Below are 22,802 nucleotides of genomic sequence, written 5' to 3' on the forward strand. Positions count from 1 at the left end.
TTCCAACGCTTGCCTCAAGCTGAAAGAAAATCTATTGGAGTTCGGAGCTATTACTTGGGCGGATGTCCATAACAGGTATGAGTCCAAGATACGGGTGGAGGACGATCAGCTCAGGCTCGCACCGGGTCCGATTAATTGGATAAAACATTTGGACAGGCCGAAGAGGGTAATATAAGCAAAATTTCAACCGCCAGGGGATAGATATCATCCATACCCTCAGCCCGAGAGGTTCACTTTCAGGTCGGATAAGGAAGAATTGGTCCTAACCCTAATACAGTAAAAAGTGACAGGCGAAGCGATCGCAGCTCGGGGAACAGGAGTTTTCAGTTCAAAAACAACATGGTAGGGATGTTTGACACCGGTGAAATCCTGAGGTTGTCCGAATACAACTTCAATGTTGACTCAAGAGCCATCGTAGTGGCAATCGGTCACATCAAAGAAACGAGATGGCCAAGGCCGCTGCGAACCGACCCTTCACAATGAGATCCAAATCTTATATGCGAGTATAATGGTACTCATGGAAAACGGACCGACGACTGTAAAGGGTTGAGTGATAAAGTTGCACGGTTGGTGAAAAATAGTCACCTCCAGGAGTTTCTGAGTGAACGAACAAAGAGTCATTTCAAGAACAGGGAAACGAGCAAGACCAGAGAAGCCCCAACATGTGATCAACATGATCATTGGTGGGGTAGACATACCCCGAGGCCCGATAATGAAGAAGACAAAGTTCTCAATCACCCGAGAAAAGTAGACCAGAGAATGCGTACTGGATGGATTTATCTCCTTCAGTGATGAAGAATCGGAGGGCATCATTCAACCACACAACAATGCTTTGGTAATTTCTATCCTTATAAATAAAACTCATGTGAAACGTATTTTGATTGATCCAGGTAGCTCAGCCAACGTTACCCGATGGAAGGTAGTGGAGCAGCTGGGACTGTTGGATCAGATTGTACCAGTAGCTCGGGTCCTAAACGGGTTTAATATGGCATGTGAAACTACAAAGGGCGAGATCACACTGCCAGTAAACACGACCGGTGTAGTTCTGCACATAAAGTTCTATGTTATTAAGGGGGAGATGAGATACGACGCCTTGCTCGGAAGATCGTGGTTGCACATCATGAGGGTGGTACCCTCAACCTTGCACCAAATGCTGAAATTTCCAACCTCGGAGGGAGTAAAAATCATTCATGGAGAGAAACCTGCGGCAAAAGAAATGTTCGCTATTGAAGAAGCTGTTCAAACACTGAGGAAAGACATGCACGAGGGTGCGGAGGATGCAAATGAAATAAGAGCGAAATAGCAGGACGCGGACCCGGCTAGATTCGAGGGAGAAGGAAAGATAGACATGGAAGAGGATGACTTCGGGGTTCTTAGGTTGTTTGTACTACGCGATGACTTGGACGCAACAAAATCAATGGTGGAAGAGCTTGAACAAGTCATTCTGTTCGTCCATCTACCGGGCAGAAAGGTATACCTGGGCATGGGGTTAACCTCGGAGCTTAGGAGTAAATTAATCAAATTTTCTTCAAGCTAATGCCGATTGTTTGGCATGGTCCCACTTAGATATGACAGGTATTCTGCCCGAGGTCACCACTCATCGGCTGAGCCTTGATTGAAAGTTCACCCCGATGAAGCAAAAGTGGAGACCAATGGCCGAGATCAAATAAAAATTCGTCAAGGAAGAGGTAACTAAGTTATTAAAAATAGGATCCATCCGGGAGGTTAAATACCCAGATTGGTTAGACAATGTAGTAGTTGTACCCAAAAAGGGTAACAAATTTAGAATGTGTGAGGACTACAAAGATTTGAACAAAGCATGCCCGAAGGATTCCTTTCCTTTGCCTAACATTGATCGCATGATCGATGCGACGGCTGGTCATGCAATATTAAGCTTTCTTGACGCTTATTCTGGGTACAGCCAAATCTGGATGAACCCAGAAGATCAGGAAAAGACTTCTTTCATAGCTAAGTATAGAACTTATGCTATAACGTGATGCCATTCGGGTTAAGCCGGTGCCACATATCAACACCTAGTTAACAAGATGTTCGAAAAATAAGTAGGTAAAACAATGGAAGTTTATATTGATGATATGCTAGTCAAGTCCCTAGAAACAGAGGACCATTTGAAGCATTTGCAGGAAACCTTCGATATACTATGCAAATATAACATGAAGCTGAACCCGGAGAAATGCGCCTTTGAAGTAGGTTCGGGTAAGTTCCTGGGTTTCATGGTGTCGAACTGAGGGATCGAAATTAACTCGGATAAGATCAAGGCCATTGATGACATACGGGTAGTCGAGAATGTGAAAGGAGTACACAGATTGACCGGAAGGATTGCGGCTTTGAGTAGATTCATCTCTTGGTCTTCGGATAAAATTCATAGTTTCTTCTCGTTGCTTAAAAAGAAAAATGACTTCGTATGGACACTAGAGTGTCAGCTGGCCCTAGAAGAATTGAAAAGGTATTTATTGAGCCCGCCTCTACTGCACACCCTGAAGGCAGACGAGCAGCTGTACTTGTATTTGGCAGTGTCCGAAATTGCGGCAAGGGGAGTGCTAGTCCGAGAGAAAGAAGGTATGCAATTTCTAATTTATTATATTAGTAGAACTTTGGGGGATGCGGAGAAACATTATCCCCACCTAGAGAAATTGGCCCTAGCTTTATTGAGTGTATCTAGAAAGTTAAAGCCTTATTTTCAATGTCACCCTATATGCGTAGTAACAACATATCCATTAAAAAATGTTATGCACAAACCGGAGTTATCCGGTAGGTTAGCAAAATGGGCAATCGAAATCAGCAGGCATGACATCGAATACAAATCCAGAACGGCTATAAAGTCTAAGATTTTTGCAGACTTCGTAGTGGATTTTACCCCCGCAATGATGCCTGAGGTAGAGAAAGAACTTATTTTAACCTGGGGTAAAACCTCGAGGATCTGGACCCTTTACACGGATGGAGATTCCAACGTGAAAGGGTCCGGGCTTGGGATTGTACTTAAAGCCTCTACGGGGGGATATCATCCGGCAGTCCATAAAAACTTTGAAATTGACTAACAATGAAGTCGAGTATGAGGATATGATCGCAGGGTTGGAACTGGCCAGGAGCTTGGGAGCAGAGACCATCAAAGCAAAATGTGACTCACTCTTGGTCGTGAATCAAGTAAATGGGGTTTTTGATGTAAAAGATGATAGGATGCAAAAAAACTTGGAGAAGATACATGTGGTTTTACACCGATTCAAAGAATGGACTATGCAGCATGTGCCGAGGGAACAAAACATCAAGGAAGATGCATTGACTAACTTGGGATCTTCAGTAGGAATGGAAGAATTCAACTCGGGTACGGTGTTCCAATTGATGAACTCTATCATTGAAAGCAGCCACGCCAAAGTCAACACGGCAAGTGTAACTTGGAACTGGCGGAATAAATACATAGATTACCTGACGGAAAGAAAATTACCAGATGGATCCTAAGGAGTCACGATCTCTTAGGACCAAGGCGGCAAGATATAGCTTAATCGAAGAAAATTATACCGACGTTCATTCTACGGTCCTTTATCCAGGTGTCTGGGACCCGGAGAGACGGACACGCGGTCCACGAAGGAACCTGTGGTAATCACTCCAGAGCTTAGTTATTAGTTCGGAAGCTGATTCGAGCTGGATACTACTAGGATCATATGGAAGAAGACACAAAAAGTTTTGTTAGGAAATGTGACCGATGTCAAAGGCACACCCCAATGATCCATCAACCGGGGAATTGCTTCATCCGGTATTGTCCCCATGACCATTCATGAAATGGGGAATGGACATTGTCAGCCTTTTTCCTTGGGCACCAAGTAAGACTCATTTTATTTTGTTTATGACTGACTATTTTTCTAAATGGGTTAAAGGACAGGCTTTCGAAAAGGTACGGAAAAAAGAGGTTATCAATTTCTTATGGGATCACATCATATGTCGGTTCGGCGTTCCAACTGAGATCACATGTGACAATGGCCGACAATTCATAGGCAGCAAAGTCAATAATTTCCTTGAAGAACTGAAGATCAAGAAAATAATGTCCACCCCGTATCATCCGAGTGCGAACGGACAGGAAGAATCAACAAACAAGACTATTATGAGAAAATACCGATTATATACCTGTGATGACATCAAGGGAGGACTCAAGATCCTGCCGTCCAACCAAAGCATAAATACGGTGCGTAGGACCACTAGAACTGGGAGCTCCTCTTCTACCTCTACCACGGCTGACTGGTGCTTGTGAACCTTGCCCCGAAGGAAGTATAGATGATGAAGACTCGACTCCCGACCCTGAAGGCTGGACCCTACCCCTACCACCAATTGAGGGGTAGTCACACATGATATGGCCTGGCCGACCGCATGCATAGCAAACATATGAGCCTAATCAACACTGGACACAATGTAACTTCCCGCACTAAGAACATCGTGGAATGGGTGCCTTGCCTGGCCCGTGTCGCCTCTGTAATGAGAACCTGAAGCTCTAAAACTCTGACTCGGCCCGGAGTGAGTAGATCTATCAAATCTCTGGCCCGTAAACCGTAGAGGTGCACTAGTCATAGAATGGCCTGAATGCCTAGAAAACTACTGTCTTTCCCCTCCTCTATACTCACTAGTCAGACCCGAAGATCTAGCCCTCTTGCTATACCCTCTGTCATGCTCACACTCATTTTTTTTGCTGTTGTTGGCTTTCCTCCAAGTTCTGGGCATGGGCTTGAATGCGAGAAATATCCATATTGTCCTGAAGGGACGTAGTAAAGCACTTATCTATCAAATGTGGCCCTAAGCCACTCACAAATCGGTGCACTCGATCACCCATATCCGTTACCATGGTCGGAGCATACCTAGCCAAAGAATTGAAGTAGAGACTATACTCTAAGGCACTCATACTTCCTTGCCTAAGATTCAAGAACTTGTCGGCTCTAGCCCGCCGAACCTCTGGGGGTAAGTAATGTCAAAGGAAAGCATCAATAAATTCTTGCCATACCGGGGGAGGTGCATTGAATCCCTAGAAGACAACCAAACCTTATACCAATGAATCACAATATCCCGCAATCTATATGATGCTAACTCTACCGGTTCAACGTCTGAAGCATGCATTAGCCGAAGTATCCTCAACATTCCATCAATAAAATCACGGGCTCTAGCACTCACAGTCCTATCACCATAAGCCATACCATGCCGCTGGGCCTGCGCAACAACCAATTGAGTCAACAGTTGAATGGCCTCTTTCATCTCTTGGCCCGAAACCTCTGGTGGAGGAGCTGGGGATGAGACTCCCTCATGCTCCTCAGAAATAGGCAACGAGTGAGAGGACTGAGATTGAACTGCATTCTGGGACTCACCTTTCTCTATATCCATTGGCGGTACTTTTTCAGCCCGTCTTTCTGCCACAGTCTTGCCCTTTTGGGCTGCCGTAGCTTTCCTCTTTACGGATATTTCTGAAATACATAACACACGGTAAAGGAAATATAAATCCTTATATCATGGCTTAATCGCACGATCTATGAAGAAAGAAGGTCATTCATTCCTAAATGCCCACAGCCTCCTATTTTTAAGTGTGGCGCGCAACACACCCATAAACAAGACTCTACTGGATACGGCTTATAGACACACCCTAGGACGAAACTGCTCTAATACCACTTTTGTCAAGACCCAACTGGAGGGTCATGACGGGAACCCAGAGCTAACCTACCCGAGCATCTCTCATCATACTTTCACAACCATAAATAGGTGAGCCACATGGCTAACTCGTGATCTGTGCATCAATAATACAAATCCTATCGGGCAAGAGCACTTTCATATCAACATCAACAACTATATCCATATACATATAAACAAGCCAACGAGGCTAACTAAATGATATACAAAAATGTGAGCTGACAAGGCTAAAAGACATCTAACTATACATAACTGTCTATGAGCCTCTAAGAAGAACCTGTAACTTCATATAGACGGGATAGGGCCTCGCCATGCCCATATGTATATACACAAGAGAATAGTACCAACAACTGCAGCTTCAAATTAAATGGAGCTCCTCTAAGCGGTCTCTAGATAAGCGGTCTCTAGATAAGGAGCCTAAGGATCAAGTCTATCTCTCTTTCCACCTGCGGGCATGACGCAACGTCCACAAACAAAAAGACGTCAGTACGAACACTGAGTATGTAAGGCATAATCAATAGAAAAATAGAAACATGAAAAGTAACATAAGATAGAAGAGTCGTAGGGATGATAGAACCTTTTATACCTCTAGCGACGTTCATCATATTTACTTACCCTTTTTCTAATGAAAACCTTCCATTACATACACTTACATATATAGTAGTACTATACTCGACCATAAAGGTTCGGTGTTGCACATACCCGACCATGACAAGGCTCGGTGTTATACATACCAGGCCCTACCAAGTCTCAGTGTTATCCATACCTAACTACAGTGGCGCACGCGCAATAGATATCATACCCGGCCATATAAGCTCAGTGTTACTTGATAGCCATATATATATATATATATATATATATATATATATATATATATATATATATATGTACATAAGTATCGTCAACATCATCATCATCATCATCACTTTCGTTATATCGTTCCTTAGAGGATCAACTATTGTAGGATGGAACCAATAGTATCAGGAGAATATCAAGAACTATGAGCTTTAGTGATTCAAGGAATTGAAGTCACCATGGAAGATACTATGGATTTCACATGAAGGTATACACCAATGGGATCATGCCATGAGAAAGAAGGGTTAGGCTTACATACCTTTACGTCTCCTCAACTACTTAACGTTCCTCTCCAAAGCTTGAGGGATCTTCATTTAAAAGGTTTCATACAATGGTTAAGTCTTAAAGATACTCTTAAATTCAAACTAGAATAATTCATGAGTTAACGAAAATTGGGCAGCATTACCCCTAGTTCATCGACTTCCAACATATGACGAAACAACTCCCAAACAACTATAATAACATCCACAATATCATAATCAAGTAGTCCTATTCCATTAAGTCTCAAAATTCATTCTCACATTCAACTTATATCAACAACTTTAAACCAACCCTTTGCACAATTGTATACAACACTTCCTTGTCATTATTATCACCCTTCACAACAAGATTATACTCATAGAATTCTAAGAATCATATCTCAAGCTAATTTACCACTCAAAATATCATTAATTTTTCATTTGAACTTCATTTTCTACCTTCTTCCCTCACCCAAGTTATTCAACAACCAAGCATGCTTAAAAACATGAAATAGACATGAAAACTAACCCTTTATCTCATAGGAATGAGCTTTGGACCACGTTACCAACTTGTATGAAAACCCTAGCTTCAATACCAAAGAAATTCTTGAAGTCTACCAACCTTAGTGAGTCTCCCAACACATGGATATCTTGATTCTTGGTATATGATCTTTGATTTCTCTTGGGTTTGAGCGGAATATTCTTGAGAGAAGGTTCTAGAGCTTTTAAGATTTTGGAATAAATGGGAAATGAAAAATAAGACAAGGATTGTCCATTTATATAAAAAGAAAAAAACTGGCCCGACCGATTTATACAACCATTTATACGGTTCGTATAACTTATACGGTCTGTATAAATGGACCGGATAATCCCACCATGGGATTATTCTTCTCTGGAAGGGTTATACGGACCATTATATGGGTCGTATAGTTTATACGGTCCGTATAAGTGGCCGTATAACCCAAAATTTTCTGAAACTTTCTCTCGTCGATTCATTCAACCTCCAATCCTTATGGAACCTCATTGAAACTTATATAACACTTCATTAACCATATAAGAAGACTTATAGCTCCTCCTTAAGACATTACTAAGTAATTATTGGCTCAATTGTTACGAAACCTTCCCAAACATGACTTACATTTCACTTCCTTCAACGAACTTTGTTCCATTGATTCATATGATTTCAAATTCTTATGGTACGCACTTAAGCTATCTAATACTCTCCTTAATCTCATAAGGACTCCATATTCACCTTAATCTCGTATTATCCCACTCACAATGCAACAAGTCCGAAATCCCCGAGATGTAACAAGAGGCTCTAGGTTGAAGGTTAAAGGGTAAGTGTAGACAGACGAGTACTCGTCCACATAGGTAGTAATGTTGTAACATTCCATAAATCCGAGTTAGGTGTGAATGCGAAATAATTTGGGGTTTAGATTTCATCTTAGCTATATGGATCCCTTCGGGATGGGTACAGGTGTTAAATGATCTTTTTGGGGTAAAACGAGATAAAGAGGTTCGTTAAAAATCTTGAAATTCATCTAAGTCTGAGACAGTTTCAGTTATGGCCAGTTTTCGGGTATTTGCGTTGGGAATTTGGGAAAACCCAAAACATAAAAGTTGTAGGTCTTTGAAATACCTTTCCAACCATATAATCTATTTACTGAAGATGTGTAAAATGAAAATCCTGATTCTTGTCGGACTAGGTTCTAAAGCCCAAGCCTTTATAATAACCTATAAATGCAACCCAAAAACATCTAAAGAGAGGGTTTTTTTGACCGGAGGCTTCTACCAACCCCCTAAGGTGAGTTTTTACTCAAATCCCTTAGCCAATTACATTAACTTAACACTATATTCACACCGAATCATTATATGAAATCGCTAGATTGTGGAAACTTCATTCAAGGTCAAACATGGGATGAAGCTTTGGGATTTCTTCAAAAAGGTAAACCCCTCACTTTGATGGATTATATGGAATTGTTATTATGTTTTAGACATTTAATGATCAATAGAATCATGAAATAGGATTGATTTATATGCACTCTATTAAAGACAAAACCCTAGTATTTTTGCTGTAGAATTTTCTCCGACTAGTCAGGTTTAATTGACGTTTCCGCTAATATAACCGTTGGATCGAGCCCAAATTTTAACTGAGTTGATCACAAAATATAGGTCTTAAATGTGAACGGTGGAGATCTTATTTAGATGTCTGGAGCAGTGCGTTTCAAGCTATGAACAGTAGCCGCGAATTTGGTGAATATCTATAGCTTATTGATCATACAAGCCTCAATTAGATGTAGAATGATTCTTTGAAGCGTGGAGCTTATGTTTAACATATTTTAATGGATTTAAGGTATGTCTCTTTTCAAAAACTCTTTTTGAATACAAAGGCGAATTGTACACATCCTATTGAAACTAAATATGTGAGTTGATTGTGGTTGGTGTGCGTGAGGGACAAGCCGACGTTAAACCTTGTTTGTAGTATATTCTATATATGTATTTATGATTGCTTCCCTCTATAAGATATGATTAATGATGAGACTAAAAGGTTAGTAAATGATTCTAGAAATTCCCTTAATGGATGATTGAACTTGATACTTGAAAGACTAATTGGCTCATGTAAATACCCTATAACGAATTTGGAACTTGAATGCTAAATGTTGATGTGGCTACCTGATATAAGTGATGATTTAGCTTCTATTCTATAATTCGGCTTTTATGCTATGAATTTGATTGTTTTATTTGGCCTAGCTACTCGGCAGGAAGGGTAGTCACTATGGATCCTAGTGTGGCAATGCCTAGCCATTCGGGAGGAAGAGTGGCCACTACCGGGTTCTCCACCCGAGGTGCGATTTATGCCTAGCTATTCTGGAGGAAGGATAGCCATCGAGAATTACATATTCCGGTGTGGTGCGCTATGTTTAGGGAACCTCTAAGGTCATCCCTTTGATGTTATTGATTCTTGCGCCTGTATTGGCACGTGTGATATCCTAATCCTTTTATGAAACTATTGTTGATAATCATGATCAATTTAAAAAGCATATTTGAAAGTTGTAACTTGACAAAAGGCTTTATAATCAGTTTTGATAATTCTTATTGAGATACACGAGTTGAATAACTGATTTCACGTTGTTTCATACTATCCTCAGAACTGATTTCTTTAAGTATTATTATACTTTATTATCATATTACTTGTTTTCCCTGAGGCACTCACTGAGTACGAAGTACTCAGGCATACTATTGTTGTTTTGATGGTATGTTAGGTAACTAAGAAGAGCAGGTTCTTGATACTCAAAACGCTTAGGGAGGACTTGCTGTTGCTGCTGACTTGGTGAGCCCACATGTTTATTCGTGGGACACCCCTTATCATATTTATTTACTATTCTAGTTTTTTTTGGGCTGCGTCCCGATGTGTCAGACAATTACTCTTTTATCTTAGAAGCTCCATAGTACACATTCTTGTGGGTAGTTGTTGAGTTTTGTTTCACTGTTGGGCGTTCGTCACGTTTTGATTATATTTTATAATATTAAAGACTTCCGCTAATTTAATTCATATATCATGATTTAATTGTATTTATTTTATAAACTATTGGAGGTGAATATTGAACCTGGTGGGTTCAAGTGTTGTTATTGCATCTTTTATGTTCTTCCGATGTTGTTCATGACGTCGGACGCGGGTCATATCTTGGTTAGGTTTTGGGGCGTGAAAAATGTTGTCATCGGGGCCTAGGATTATGATCTCAGAAGGGCGGTCCCTCCAACCACAATCCGAATGGACCTTGGGGATAATAGTCGCATCAATCGCAGAGGGGTAACGCCTGACTTCATAACCCCAGTCGGCCTTGCCACCCCCTCGGGGGCTTTTCAACCGCTAATTCGAAGTCAAAATGGTATAACAAGGGGATTACATCTTTACCTTATGGTTCGTAGTGGGCTTTAACCTCGGCCTCAATCGATCGAAGGGACCCCACCGGAGAGGCCTCTTAGGAGGAAGACCTTGGACTCAGAACCATTTTTGATAAAGATTTGGTGAATGAAGGAAAGATGAAAGGAAATTTTATATTGACTTGAAGATCAAGGGAAATATGAAGAATTCGATGAAGATTCCGACGAGCATTTGAAGGTTCCGACAAGAAATTTGAAGATGATGATGAAGGATTGGTTTCTCAGATAAGGAAAGCAAAAGTTGAAGATCGAGGAGTAATTTTTTGGAGAATGTAAATAGCTAAAAATGAGGAGGAACGGACTATTTATAGGCGATGGATAATTATTACTGGAACACATCGATCAGGTAACCAAAGGGATAGCCAATAGGAAAGGCACACGTGTTCGAAGTCAGGCGAAAGCGATGGTTGACAAGACGTTTGGGGTTATCACCAGTTCTTAAAACTTACAGGAGAAGCTACCCAGATCGGTTCGGGGAAAACTAAAAACGAATGGCAACATTCACTATCCAAAAGGGTTTAATTTAATTTAAGTTCCTACTACATTTTGTGACGGATACTTGACTAATCTCGGTTACAATAACTGCGTAAAACAAAATGGCCTAACATACGGTCCTAAACTAGAAATGAAAAAAAGTCAGTCCGGTATGGTAGCCCGAATGTTGAGAACTTCGGTTCTTGGCCTCGGATGCTTCGGTGTATTCATGCATCAGCTAAAAGGCTTCTGAGCTATACTCTGGTGCAGCCGAACCACCACCAGGGTTGTTCTGCTCCAATGGATCATCTTCGTCTAGAATGATCACCGGGTTTGGTCTACTACGGGAGACCTCTCCTTGACTCTGCAGGATACGGCGTGATCTGACTCGAGAGCCGATCCTTGATGGAGTGGCTGAAGTGCTCACAGGGACTCTCCGCCTTGTTGCCTTCGCCGAAGCAGCTACTACATCCTCCTCTCCGGCAGCATCTCCGGTATCTTCCTCCCTAATGTTTTTCCCTTCAAAGAGGGTCTCTTCGTAGAGAGCCCACAAAATCAAGGATTCGGTTTTAGATTATGAAAACGAACAATAAATTTCACAAGCAGGTAGAAATTCACCGTGGTTTTTGCCTCTCCACACTTCGGGCGCCATGTTCCTCCAAGAGCGGCCCACGTCACGAGAGGCGCATAACAGTGCAACTACCCACTTAAAAATAGTGATTACGAGTTTGGGTTCGGTTGATCAGTAGGATTCCCCATTTCGGGGGAAGCCTACAGACAAAGAATGATAGAGTTGGTCTGTGCGAATCATGACGAACCGATGCAACCATCCCTTGTCAAAATCATCCTCGGGGTCTATAAAGCCTTGAGCCCTATAAGGGTAAAAATGAATTATGCCACCTCGATCACTCGGGGAATGTAAATATGGATTAGGTGGTCAGGGGTAAACGAAACCCCGCCTATGTTGGCCAAAATCCCGAGGCAGTATACGAGCCTCCAAATCTGCAGAGAAATATAGCCGATACAGACGCGGTACCGGCGGCAAAAGTCCTCTATCACTTGGGGAATGGGAGGAGAAGACCCAATAGAAAAAGGGTAAGTATAGGCCAACGAATAACTAGTAATATGGTGGTTGATTCTTACCCCCTATTCAACAGGATGGATGTCGACATCCGCACCTGTCACGACCCGACTAGGGGCCGTGACGGGTACCCGGGGCTAATCACCGAGCACCACTCATTCCCTTACTTATCATATTCATATCATAAGAAAGTCATTTTTCTCATTTGGAAACATAATCATTTTACACATATATGTATATATAAGCCCTTTGGCTATCAAAATAATATAAACATATACATTAGAAACATTATGAGACCATACTACCCACACCTGCATATCTACGAGCCTCTACTGGAGTGCTAGACATAGGGACGGGATAGGACCCCATCGTGCCCAAAATATACATACATACACAAACGAATGATCAAAGGCACCTCCAGAACAATGGGGTGCTCTCAAGTCAGCTAACAGCTCCTACAAGTCTAGATCAAGCTTACCTCCCTATCTACCTGTGGGCATGAACACAACGTCCAAAGAAAACGGACGTCAGTACGAACATTGTACTGAGTATGTAAGGCAAGAATGAAATGAACATAATAGAAGAATCATAAGCCATAGGAGGAAGGTATAACCTGCATGAGTTTCGTAGGTGAATACGTTTCATACATATATATAATCATAGTACATGTGTCATCATCGCGCATATATCATCGCATCATAATCCTCATCGTTAACGCACATCCGGGTAACCATCATATGCCGCCCACTAGTGGTGATCATGTCCGACCTTCTAGGTGCGGTGGAATAACAAGCAGCCTGCCTTAGCGGTGACATGTCCGGCCATTTATGCACGGTGGAATCATAAGCAGCCCGCCTTAGCGGTGACATGTCCGGACATTTAGGCACGGTGGAATCTTATCGTCATACAATCAATCATACACTCATCATTATTACACATATCATAGGCATATCATGACTTAGCATCATTATACATTTATCATCAACACATACATTAGAACATGAAGGTAACTGTGGCTATGTCGGGGTGACATAAGGTCGTGAACCCGCGATTATAGTATGGAGTAATCATCCACATCGTATCTCACCTTGGAGGAACTAATATGTTAAGGTGAATGTATACAAGGAAAAACATAAATGAAACCATACCTACAATCATTAGCTTCATGGACATCTTACTTAACTCTAGAACTCTTTATACTTAGCTCATCATCATCGTTATCTTGCTCGTCGTATCTCTATATCCTTTACCTCATACATATATAGCTCATTACAGTCATGGACTCATAGTTCCTTTATTTAGGAAAATTATGGAAAATTTAGAAGATTCATATCATAAGAGTCATGCCTTAGATAGAAGGGACTAGCCTTACATACCTTGTTCGTTTAACTAATCTATCGCTTGCTTGTTCTCCTTCAATGCCCACATTTCTACCTTCAAGAGAATTCGCATTAACATTAGCTAATGAATTACTTAAATGTGCTTACTAAAGCTAAAGAAAATTGGGCAGCATTTCCTTTGTTTATACAACTTTCCCCATATTCTATATCAACTCTAAAACATTGATAACAACGTTCACAATATCACAAGGAACAATCATCATCCATCTATATTATCCACATTTCACCATTTCACTCCAATATCTCCATAATCATGGTCATAGTTCATTATTGTATTTTCTCACACATAATACTTATTCCATGTTCTAAATGTCATTTATAGCGGACTTATAATCACAACACACCAATATTCATAATTCACCCCAAACTACTATTCAACAATGACACTATTCCACATTCATGACCCATTTTCTATACCATTCTACAATCCAAGTGTTTCAACTTTTCAATACCTTAAATAACATGTAAATACCATAAAACTCACCTTAGATAGTGTAGGAATAAGCCTTGAGTTGAAATATTTCTCTTTCACCAAAACCCTAGTTCACTTCCTATGAAATTTTCTTGCCTTAGGCGAACCCTAGTGAGTTTCTTGCACTTGTTTCTCTTGATTTGATGAAGTTGATCATCAATTTCACTTGGATTCTTGTATATGAGGAGTTTGGAAGGTTCTAGAGAGCTATTGGGTCGTGGAGAGAGAAAATAAAATGAATTAAATGAACTTGGGGTATTCTTTTATAAATGAAAAAGCTGTCCCGACATCATTATACGGACATTTATACGGTCCGTGTAAATTTATACGGTCCGTATAAGTGACCGTGAAACTGCTTCAGTAACCATCCCATTATGTGTCAATTTGACAGCACATTATACAGTCTGTATAAATTTATACGGTCCGTATAAGTGACCGTGAAATCGCCCCCTCAACCACTTCATTTTGTGCCCATTATACGACAGGTTATACGGACCGTATAATATTATACGGACCGTATAATCGGTCGTATAATCTACCTCTTCTCTGATTTTTGTTCTCGTCACTTCGTTTGACCTCAAATCCTTGTGAAGCCTTCTTGATACTTGTTTAACACCTCGTTAACAATCTAAGGGATATTATAACTCTTCTCCAAAACATTACTAAGCCATTATTAATTCGATATTCATAAATTATGGCCGGTACGCAACATATATCTTGTTTTCCTTATCAACTTTCATCTTCTATCTCAAATGTCTCTGAAATCTTATTAAAATCTTCAAATGGTATTTCTTACTTATCAAAACATCGTATCCGTCGTGCTCTTCGCTAGCCTATTCATTGTACGTTAATGGAGAATTTTTCAAGGTGTAACAGTACCCAAGTTGCAATTACTCGGAGTTGTCGAAATAGTGGCGACATCAATATAGGATTCGAATTTTTCCATAGATTCGAGGAGGTAAGAAACTTTGCAGTCATTCACATATCTGAAGCCACCAGCGAGGAACTCCAGTTCCTCTTCGGGGTTAGATGCTCCCATCATAGACAACGGCGTAGAACGTGGCTGTGATAAGGGGGTGATCCACACTTTGTGTTAGCAACGGTATGGAATTCATTGTTAAGAAGAAGATTTAGAATCAGGAAATTACAAATAAGGGTTTTAAAAGGGTTTGGAAGTTAGGGTTTTTTGCCAAGTGCATGGCAAGATATGTAGCATGGGCTTTATATAGTAAAAAGTGAGAAGTTGAAAGGTTTAAAAGTTTGGACAAAGGGTGGTTTCTGGAGATTGATTAGGCGGCGGTAATAATGAAGAATCAGGAATCGGGTAGAGTGTAAAAATGATGGAATATATTTTCAAATGCGGCTTGGTACGGACTGCTCAGCTTTATTCGGATCCATTTCCCGAAGTCAATACTTTCCTCTAGAAAATGAAGGGACTATCTGTATACGGTAAAAATTGGGGTTTACGATCCCGACCCAACGATCGACTACTCGAACTAAGAACGATGGGCAGTGGATCAATTTAGCTCGTCTAATCACATAAGAACGTTTCGGACTCGGTCACTTGGACCTAGCAGTTCCTGAAGAGTTGCGTTTCTAGTGCGAGAAATCCGGCCTGTTAAATCTTCTGCTCCGCATGGCATGTCATGTAGGTGTCAAGCCTGAGATTTTGGGGATCACTGTCCATAATTGATTTAGTTACCTTGTCAAATACAAACACTTGTACTATAAATAGAGGGAGGGCGGGGGCGGTAAATCCTCATAGGATCATATGATTTTACTATCTTCTACACAATTGTATTGAAACCTTGATTACCAAAATTCTGTCAACATCCAAGTTGGCAAAATTCCCACAGTTTAGTTTGAGGAGTTCAGGCCTCAATCCGGGCCATTCGTTACAATCATCACTGAGGCTATTTCTTATCTTTCTATTCGTAATCTTTATTTCGCTATCGTTACTCTTTTGTTCAAAAAACAAATCAAATCGTATATCCTTTAAATCACATACAAATTCAATTGTTACCTCTTTAGGGGGTAAACACACACACACACACACATATATACATATATATATATATATATATATATATATATATATATATATATATATATATATATATACATAAAAATATGAGAAAAGACATGTTTTAGCCCCTGAACTTGGCACAAAAACTCAGTTTGGAAACTAAACTTAACTTCTATTTATTTACCCCCCTTAACAACTTACGTTTTAATTATTTTCCCCCTCTAGTGGCCCAGACCAGGGCGCGTGTTTGACAGTGCCTGACCCGCGCGTTAATTAATTTTTGTGAACGTTTTTTTTAATAAAATCGATGGGGGTAACAGATATAATACCGTTCCCCCTTTTTAATCCCACCCGACCCACCACCCTTTAGAACCCTAGTTCATCTTCATCTTCACCTTCATCAGCCCCATTGTTTTCCTCCATTCATGAAATTCCTCTTGCTCACACCATTGCTCCTTCATATATGTATTCTTCCTCCACGAAATTTCTCCACCAAATTTCTGTCCATAATCACTCTCTGCGGTAATTCAAAAATATTGTGGGTTCATAAATGTCTCAAGGTAGCTGTTCATCTCACGTAAAATGTAATTGTGGCACCATTGCAAAACACCTCACTTCATCGACTCCTACTAATCCCTGACAGAAATTCTACAAATGTCCGAGGCCTAAGGGCAATTCTTGTGGATTTTGGGAATGGGAAGATGAATTGTTCCCTGAGATTCAGTGGAATAATGTTCAAAATTTGACGTCGTCGTTAGATGCGGTCAAGATCGAAAGGGACAAATTGCAAGAAGAATTAATTGCCATTGAGGCTAGACATCTAATTAAAGTGAACAAAATGAAGAAGGAATTAATTGGCTTGAAGAGTAAACAACAATTTGACTTGAAAAAAGTTCTAAACTTGGAGGAGAAACTTGCAAATACAAGGATGTTGCTTTTGATTTCGTAGGGAATATTTATTGGCTTTTTGGCGGCTTCCTTAATCAACTGAATTTATGTTGTTGTATGTTGTAATCGCGTAGTAGGTAATGTAAAAACTTCATGCTCTTGTTGTAATGTAAATGTCATGGAAGAACTTTATGCTCTTGTTGAAGAATTTTGTTGTTATGGAATGTATTACCTTGAAAATGATAGCAAAAGTCGAGGAATTTTATAAATTACTTTAAATAGAGAATCTGGAGACCTAATCTATCATTACGATCCCCGGATCCTCCTTTACATGAACAAAAAACGCTATGCGGTTCTCATCTAAACATGCCTTAAAACACAACACATCTCCTATCCCTAATTCGGCAGCATCAATGAAGGCTTTCCAGTCTTGAGCGAGGCGCTTGTATACGCCAACCTTGTATTTCATATTATACTCATGATCATCGTAATGACCAACAGCGTCCTTGTCGGTGTTTGGAAGAAATTCCAGTATGTCAGTTGGAAGGATCTGCAAAAAAAACATGTTATTACCAAAAGAGGTAAAAGAACAATGGAAAATATATAGTACGACAACACTTACGAAATCGTCTTTTTCGACATACGATTTCGTCAATTCTTTGTCAAAACATGCGGCCATTTCCATGTCATCCATCTTAGATGAAGGCTGCCTCTTTAATATCACTATATTTGTTAAGAGTTATTTGAGTTGAGTGAAAGTGAGATGGAAAGAATGTCTATTTATAATTGAGTTGAGTTATAGTGTTAGTGGACACACTGCTCATGTAGTTAATGATGTCTCGGATTCTTGGTTTTGACCATCACTCCCAAGTACCAACTACCATCATTTACTAACTCAGATTCAATGTGTTTGACTACTCAAATCTGTGCAATGCATTTACTTGCATCCATTCAATGTGTTTAACTGCTCAAATCTGTACACTGCCCAATGTACACTGCTCAGATGTGTACACACTGCTCAGAAAATTTTACTGCATTTAGTGTTGTACACAACATTGCAGTCATAGCTGGGCAACTTCTGTATGCATTTAATGTCATACACAACATTGCAAGACTGAACTGTCAAAAAACCAAGAAATATATAGAAAAATTGCAGTCACAGCTGCTTAATATTGCAAGAATAGAATGTCAATACAGGGCAAAATTGCAGTCACAGCTGCTTAATATGTTTCACAAAAACATAATTGACAAATTTACCATAATTGTTTCACAAAAACAACATTAAAACCTGCACATACCGGACTAAACTAATTCAACTTCATTTTTCCATTTCATTTCTGGGCAGTTGATGAACTTGTTTGACTTAAAGAGTTCAACTCAGCAGCTTTGGCCTTTGTTTTCATTTTCTTTTGTCCACTCATTTGTTGAAGACCTTGTTGTGTTATAGCTGGACTCCTTTTCCATTTTAGTCCTCCTGGTCTTGGTTTGTGATGTCCAAGACTACCAGTGACTACTGCTGAATTCATAGGCATGGTTGCAGACTGATTTTCCATTCCAGGTTGCATTAATAAAATAGATCTCCATTAGGCTAGATTGTTTGCAGTAAATGGTTAATGAGGTTGCAAACTTACATTGACAATTTTGAAACCACTTTGGGTCTGAAGCACTCCCATTCCCACAACTCTTGGCCTCTTAAAGGGTGCCCCTCTTCCAGTAACTGATGCACTTGCATCAGAATCCTAAGTCACATTTAAGGTGTCAAACACTTAGAATTGTAAAATGCAGATTGAAATATAAGACTGTAATATTTTAACAAGCTAAGTAATACCTGTGATGTAGACGACTGTCCTGTACCCCTTCCAGATTGAAATGCAGCAACCATGGCCTAATTCATATTTAAGTAGTTAGACTAAATATAAGACTGTAATATTTAATCAAGTAGTAAATAACAAGGAATGTTTTTACCTGTTTGGTAGAACCTCTTGGTCTTCCCCTTCCTCTACTTGGTTGGGAATTACTTGGTACTGTAGAAGAACCAACACTTGACCTTGTTGAACTAGTACTTGTCCCTCTCCCCCTTGCCCTTCCTATGCCTCTAATAGATTGTGGATTCATAGGACAACCCTTCTTATTGTGACCCTTTGCATGGCACAAGCTGCAGGTCATCTCAACACCTCTTTTTGACAGCTTCCCTGTCTTGTTTTCTGTCTGCTCCTTTCTTCTACACTTCCTTGGCCTACCTGGCAGCTTTTTAATCTCGGGTGGGAGGACAGGATGATTGGTTGACTTTGGCCACATTACCATGTTAGTAACTGGTTGAATGAATGAGTTATATGTTTTGAGGTAAGTGTCCTTAGTGTACCAATGTGCAACATAGTGAATAGGTTCTAATTTTCTGAAATGAAGTGCAGCTATGGCATGACAGCAGGGAATACCTTTCAGTATCTAAGATCTACAAGTGCAGGTATTGCTGTTCAGATTTACTATGAATTTATTACCCCAGCTGTCCTTGACCTCAAAGCCATATTCACCATTCCATTCAAGAGTATACTTCATTGACTTTGATGTGTTCTCTTGCAATACTTTCAAAGCCATTGGGCTGATGTTTGTTATCCAAGTCTCAGAAAACTCTCTTAGTTGTCCTACCCTTCTCATCATTTTGACTCTAATTTCCTCAAGAATTGTGATAATGGTCTTGTGCCTTGGCCCCAAAATCCAGGAATTAAAACTCTCGGTCATGTTGTTGTCAACACTATCACAACAGCGGAGGTATTTAAAGTAGACCTTGGACCACCTATCTATGTTGTAATACAACAAATCTCCATTTATTCCATCACCTAACTTCTCCATATGATCCAAATTTTTTTGCAACTCCTGCTCATATGTGGACTTAGCACATCTCCAGAAGCAGTTTCTAATCTCTATCCCTTCCCATTTTTTGGAACAATTGGCAAGCACATGTCTTGCACACATTCTTTGTTCTGCATTTGGCAGCAGATCCTTAATGGCTATAATCCAAAATTCTTTTGAACTCCTCTACATTGTCACCCATGATTTGTTGCAAAGCAATGCTTCTGGCTTTCCTTTCCACAGTCCTACCAATATACACCTCTAATTCCTTTCTTACCAAATTTTGAAGCTCAAAAATTCTAATGCCAGGTTTAGAAATAATTCTGTCCCTGTACCCTTCTGAAATATACAAAGAATTTACCAACTTGTTCTTTGTTGTGCCATTGCACTTGTGAACAGGATTATAATTCTTCACAACAAAATCATTTGTTCTAGAACCAAAACTGGAAAACAATAATCATGGACAGCCAGCAGTACACTTTACCCTCACCCTACTTGGTTCATTGACATATTTATCCAACTCTACATGTTCTTGAAGTAAGTGCTTTCCTGAACTGTTTAGCACTTTCAAATGCAAGACCAGTCTCCCAAACTATTTCTTTACACTTAGGATAAAAAATAACCTTATTTCTAATTCTTTTTGGTCTCCTTGACTTTTTGGTAGGCTTTTCAACCACATCTTCGTCATCAGCTTCGTCATCAGTCTCTATTTCAAAGCTAACAGGTTCATCTGAGTCATAAAATGGCTCATCCCCACCCAATTTTCCTTCAAATGTACTCTTACTCCTAGATAAATATTCATCATGTCCCATATCTACACCCTTTGGCCCTAAATCTATCCCTTCAGATCTCTTAGCCTTTTCTTTCTTCTTTTTTAATTTTAGAGCCACCCTATCTTTCCTTAGATTCCTATCCTCCTCATGGACATCACTATCAAATTCTTCTTCTTCACATTTCTCTACCACTACATTGTCAGACTCCTCAGATTCACTCTCACTTTCTAAGTCAGAATCATTATCATCATCAGCTGCAGTAGCTGCAGTAGCAGCCTCAGTCCCACCTAAGGGTTCATCAAGATCAGCAGCCTCTTCAAACCCTAAGCCTTCACTACCCCCAAATGTTTGACTACCCTCACCTGCCCCAACCTTTTCATTTATATCTTCATATGTGGGGTTATCAAAACCAGTAAAAGATTCCCCACCCACAGGGGTAATAGGTGGAAGAGCAGGGGGGACCACAATAGGTTCCACAACAAGATGAGTCACAAAAATTACAACAATATCTCCGTTTTTTAATTAAGGTGCAATACCAATAATGTCCCTATCCCTTTTAACTTCTACTACAAATCGACATTTAGGTGGTCTAATAAATACACAACAAGATGAAACATTATAACCGATTTCTTTAACATAGTAAACAAGCTAAAAATAAGAGAATTTATCAAGATCAACATCAAAATAATCTGTCACACTACCTCCAACATACTTAATACGAGGGGTTTTTTCTAAATTACCTCCTTGGTTAAACCTCAAAGTCACAAACACATCGCCCATTTTCTTCACAAAACCTAAAATTAAGAACAAATGAAAAATTACAATATTCAGTTACCATTTACACCAAAAAAAAATGAAGTTAAAGATAAAATTTTTGCAACTGAAAAATAGTAAAATCGAAATCTATCGAAATGTAGACAAACCCTAACGAGAACAACAAGAATCGTGTACCTTTGTGGCTAACTAATCTTCAATAACACTCAGAAACGACAAGATTTACGTATATTTTGGATTTTTAACTTTGCAATGATCGGTTTGGTTGTGTAGTGGAAAGGGGAAAAGTGTCGATTGGAACCGTGGTTGGGTCTTTTGTTTGGGATGGGTCGGGTTAATTAGGGATGGGTCAGGTTTTTTATGTGGGGACGGGTAAAAATAAGTTGGGGAATTAATTAATGACGTGGACCAATTAGCTCGCGCGTGTCTAACACTACCCAGCCCTCAACTGGTCTGGGCCTCTAGAGGGGGAAAATAATTAAAACGTAAGTTGTTAAAGGGGGTAAATAAATAGAAGTTAAGTTTAGTTTCCAAACTGAGTTTTCGTGCCAATTTCAGGGGCTAAAACATGTCTTTTCTCTAAAAATATATATGCAGCTAGGTAGTATGTTTTTTCTTCTGTTTTTTGCTAATAGTTATTTCATTAAATGATTCGGTTTCTTTGAGCTTTTCTTGAAAAACGAAATCCATTCTGAATGGACTAGGTGAAGAATGAAAAACGTCAATTAAAGCCCACGGGATAAGGTTTGCAGATGCAATCATGAATCGAACCAGATAAAAACATTCAGCTTCTTGGCGCACAAGTAAATATTCTACTTATGTCTTATGCAAAGGCTTTGATTTTATTTTACTACTTCTAAAAGAACCTATACGGAAAATTTTGGTTTACAAGTCAAAAGAATAAAATAATATCCTGAATAATTTAATAGGAATGGGTCAAGGTTTAGTATACAACCATCGATTGCCCGTGGCACTATAGAACTAGATTCCTGAATAAGTTTTGGAGGAGATGCATGACTTCTTCTTCAGCCAACACGATACAAAATGCAAATTTTCTCTTTTGACTCTATGAAAGTATCAATCGCTCATTTCACGGTTTACACTTTGTGTCACGATCCAATTGAAGGGTCATGACGGGCACCCAGAGCTAACTTACCGAGCACCACATACATGCATCTCTTGGTCATACCAGAGAAGGCCATATTGCTAACTCGTTGTTACACCTCGAAAAATTTTCCGTTGATGCACAATGAATAGACTAACGAAGAGCACGAAGTATACGGTATTTCAATAAGTAAGGAATGACATTTTATGACCCTAATTAAGATTTCAAAGACATTCGAGATAAG

General features: G+C 39.8%; 1 protein-coding gene across 1 annotated transcript; it reads left to right on the forward strand.

Annotated features, from left to right (window-relative positions):
- The first annotated feature begins 339 nt into the window (after nt 1–339).
- On the forward strand, nt 340–1,303 carry LOC132637624 (uncharacterized). The gene is made up of 2 exons (XM_060354685.1): nt 340–427; nt 891–1,303. The coding sequence occupies exons 1-2, from the start codon at nt 340–342 to the stop codon at nt 1,301–1,303; spliced, it is 501 nt and encodes a 166-aa protein (XP_060210668.1).
- Nucleotides 1,304–22,802: the final 21,499 nt, after the last annotated feature.

Source organism: Lycium barbarum, chromosome 4 (assembly GCF_019175385.1).
Source record: "Lycium barbarum isolate Lr01 chromosome 4, ASM1917538v2, whole genome shotgun sequence".
Lineage (NCBI taxonomy): Eukaryota > Viridiplantae > Streptophyta > Magnoliopsida > Solanales > Solanaceae > Lycium > Lycium barbarum.

What these genes read in the sequence shown, in the direction of transcription:
- LOC132637624 (XM_060354685.1), top strand. Translation starts at nt 340, where the DNA reads ATGGTAGGGATGTTTGACACCGGTGAAATCCTGAGGTTGTCCGAATAC. An exon ending in AGCCATCGTAGTGGCAATCG is followed by an intron (nt 428 to 890) that starts GTCACATCAAAG and finishes TGATTGATCCAG; the next exon opens with GTAGCTCAGCCAACGTTACC.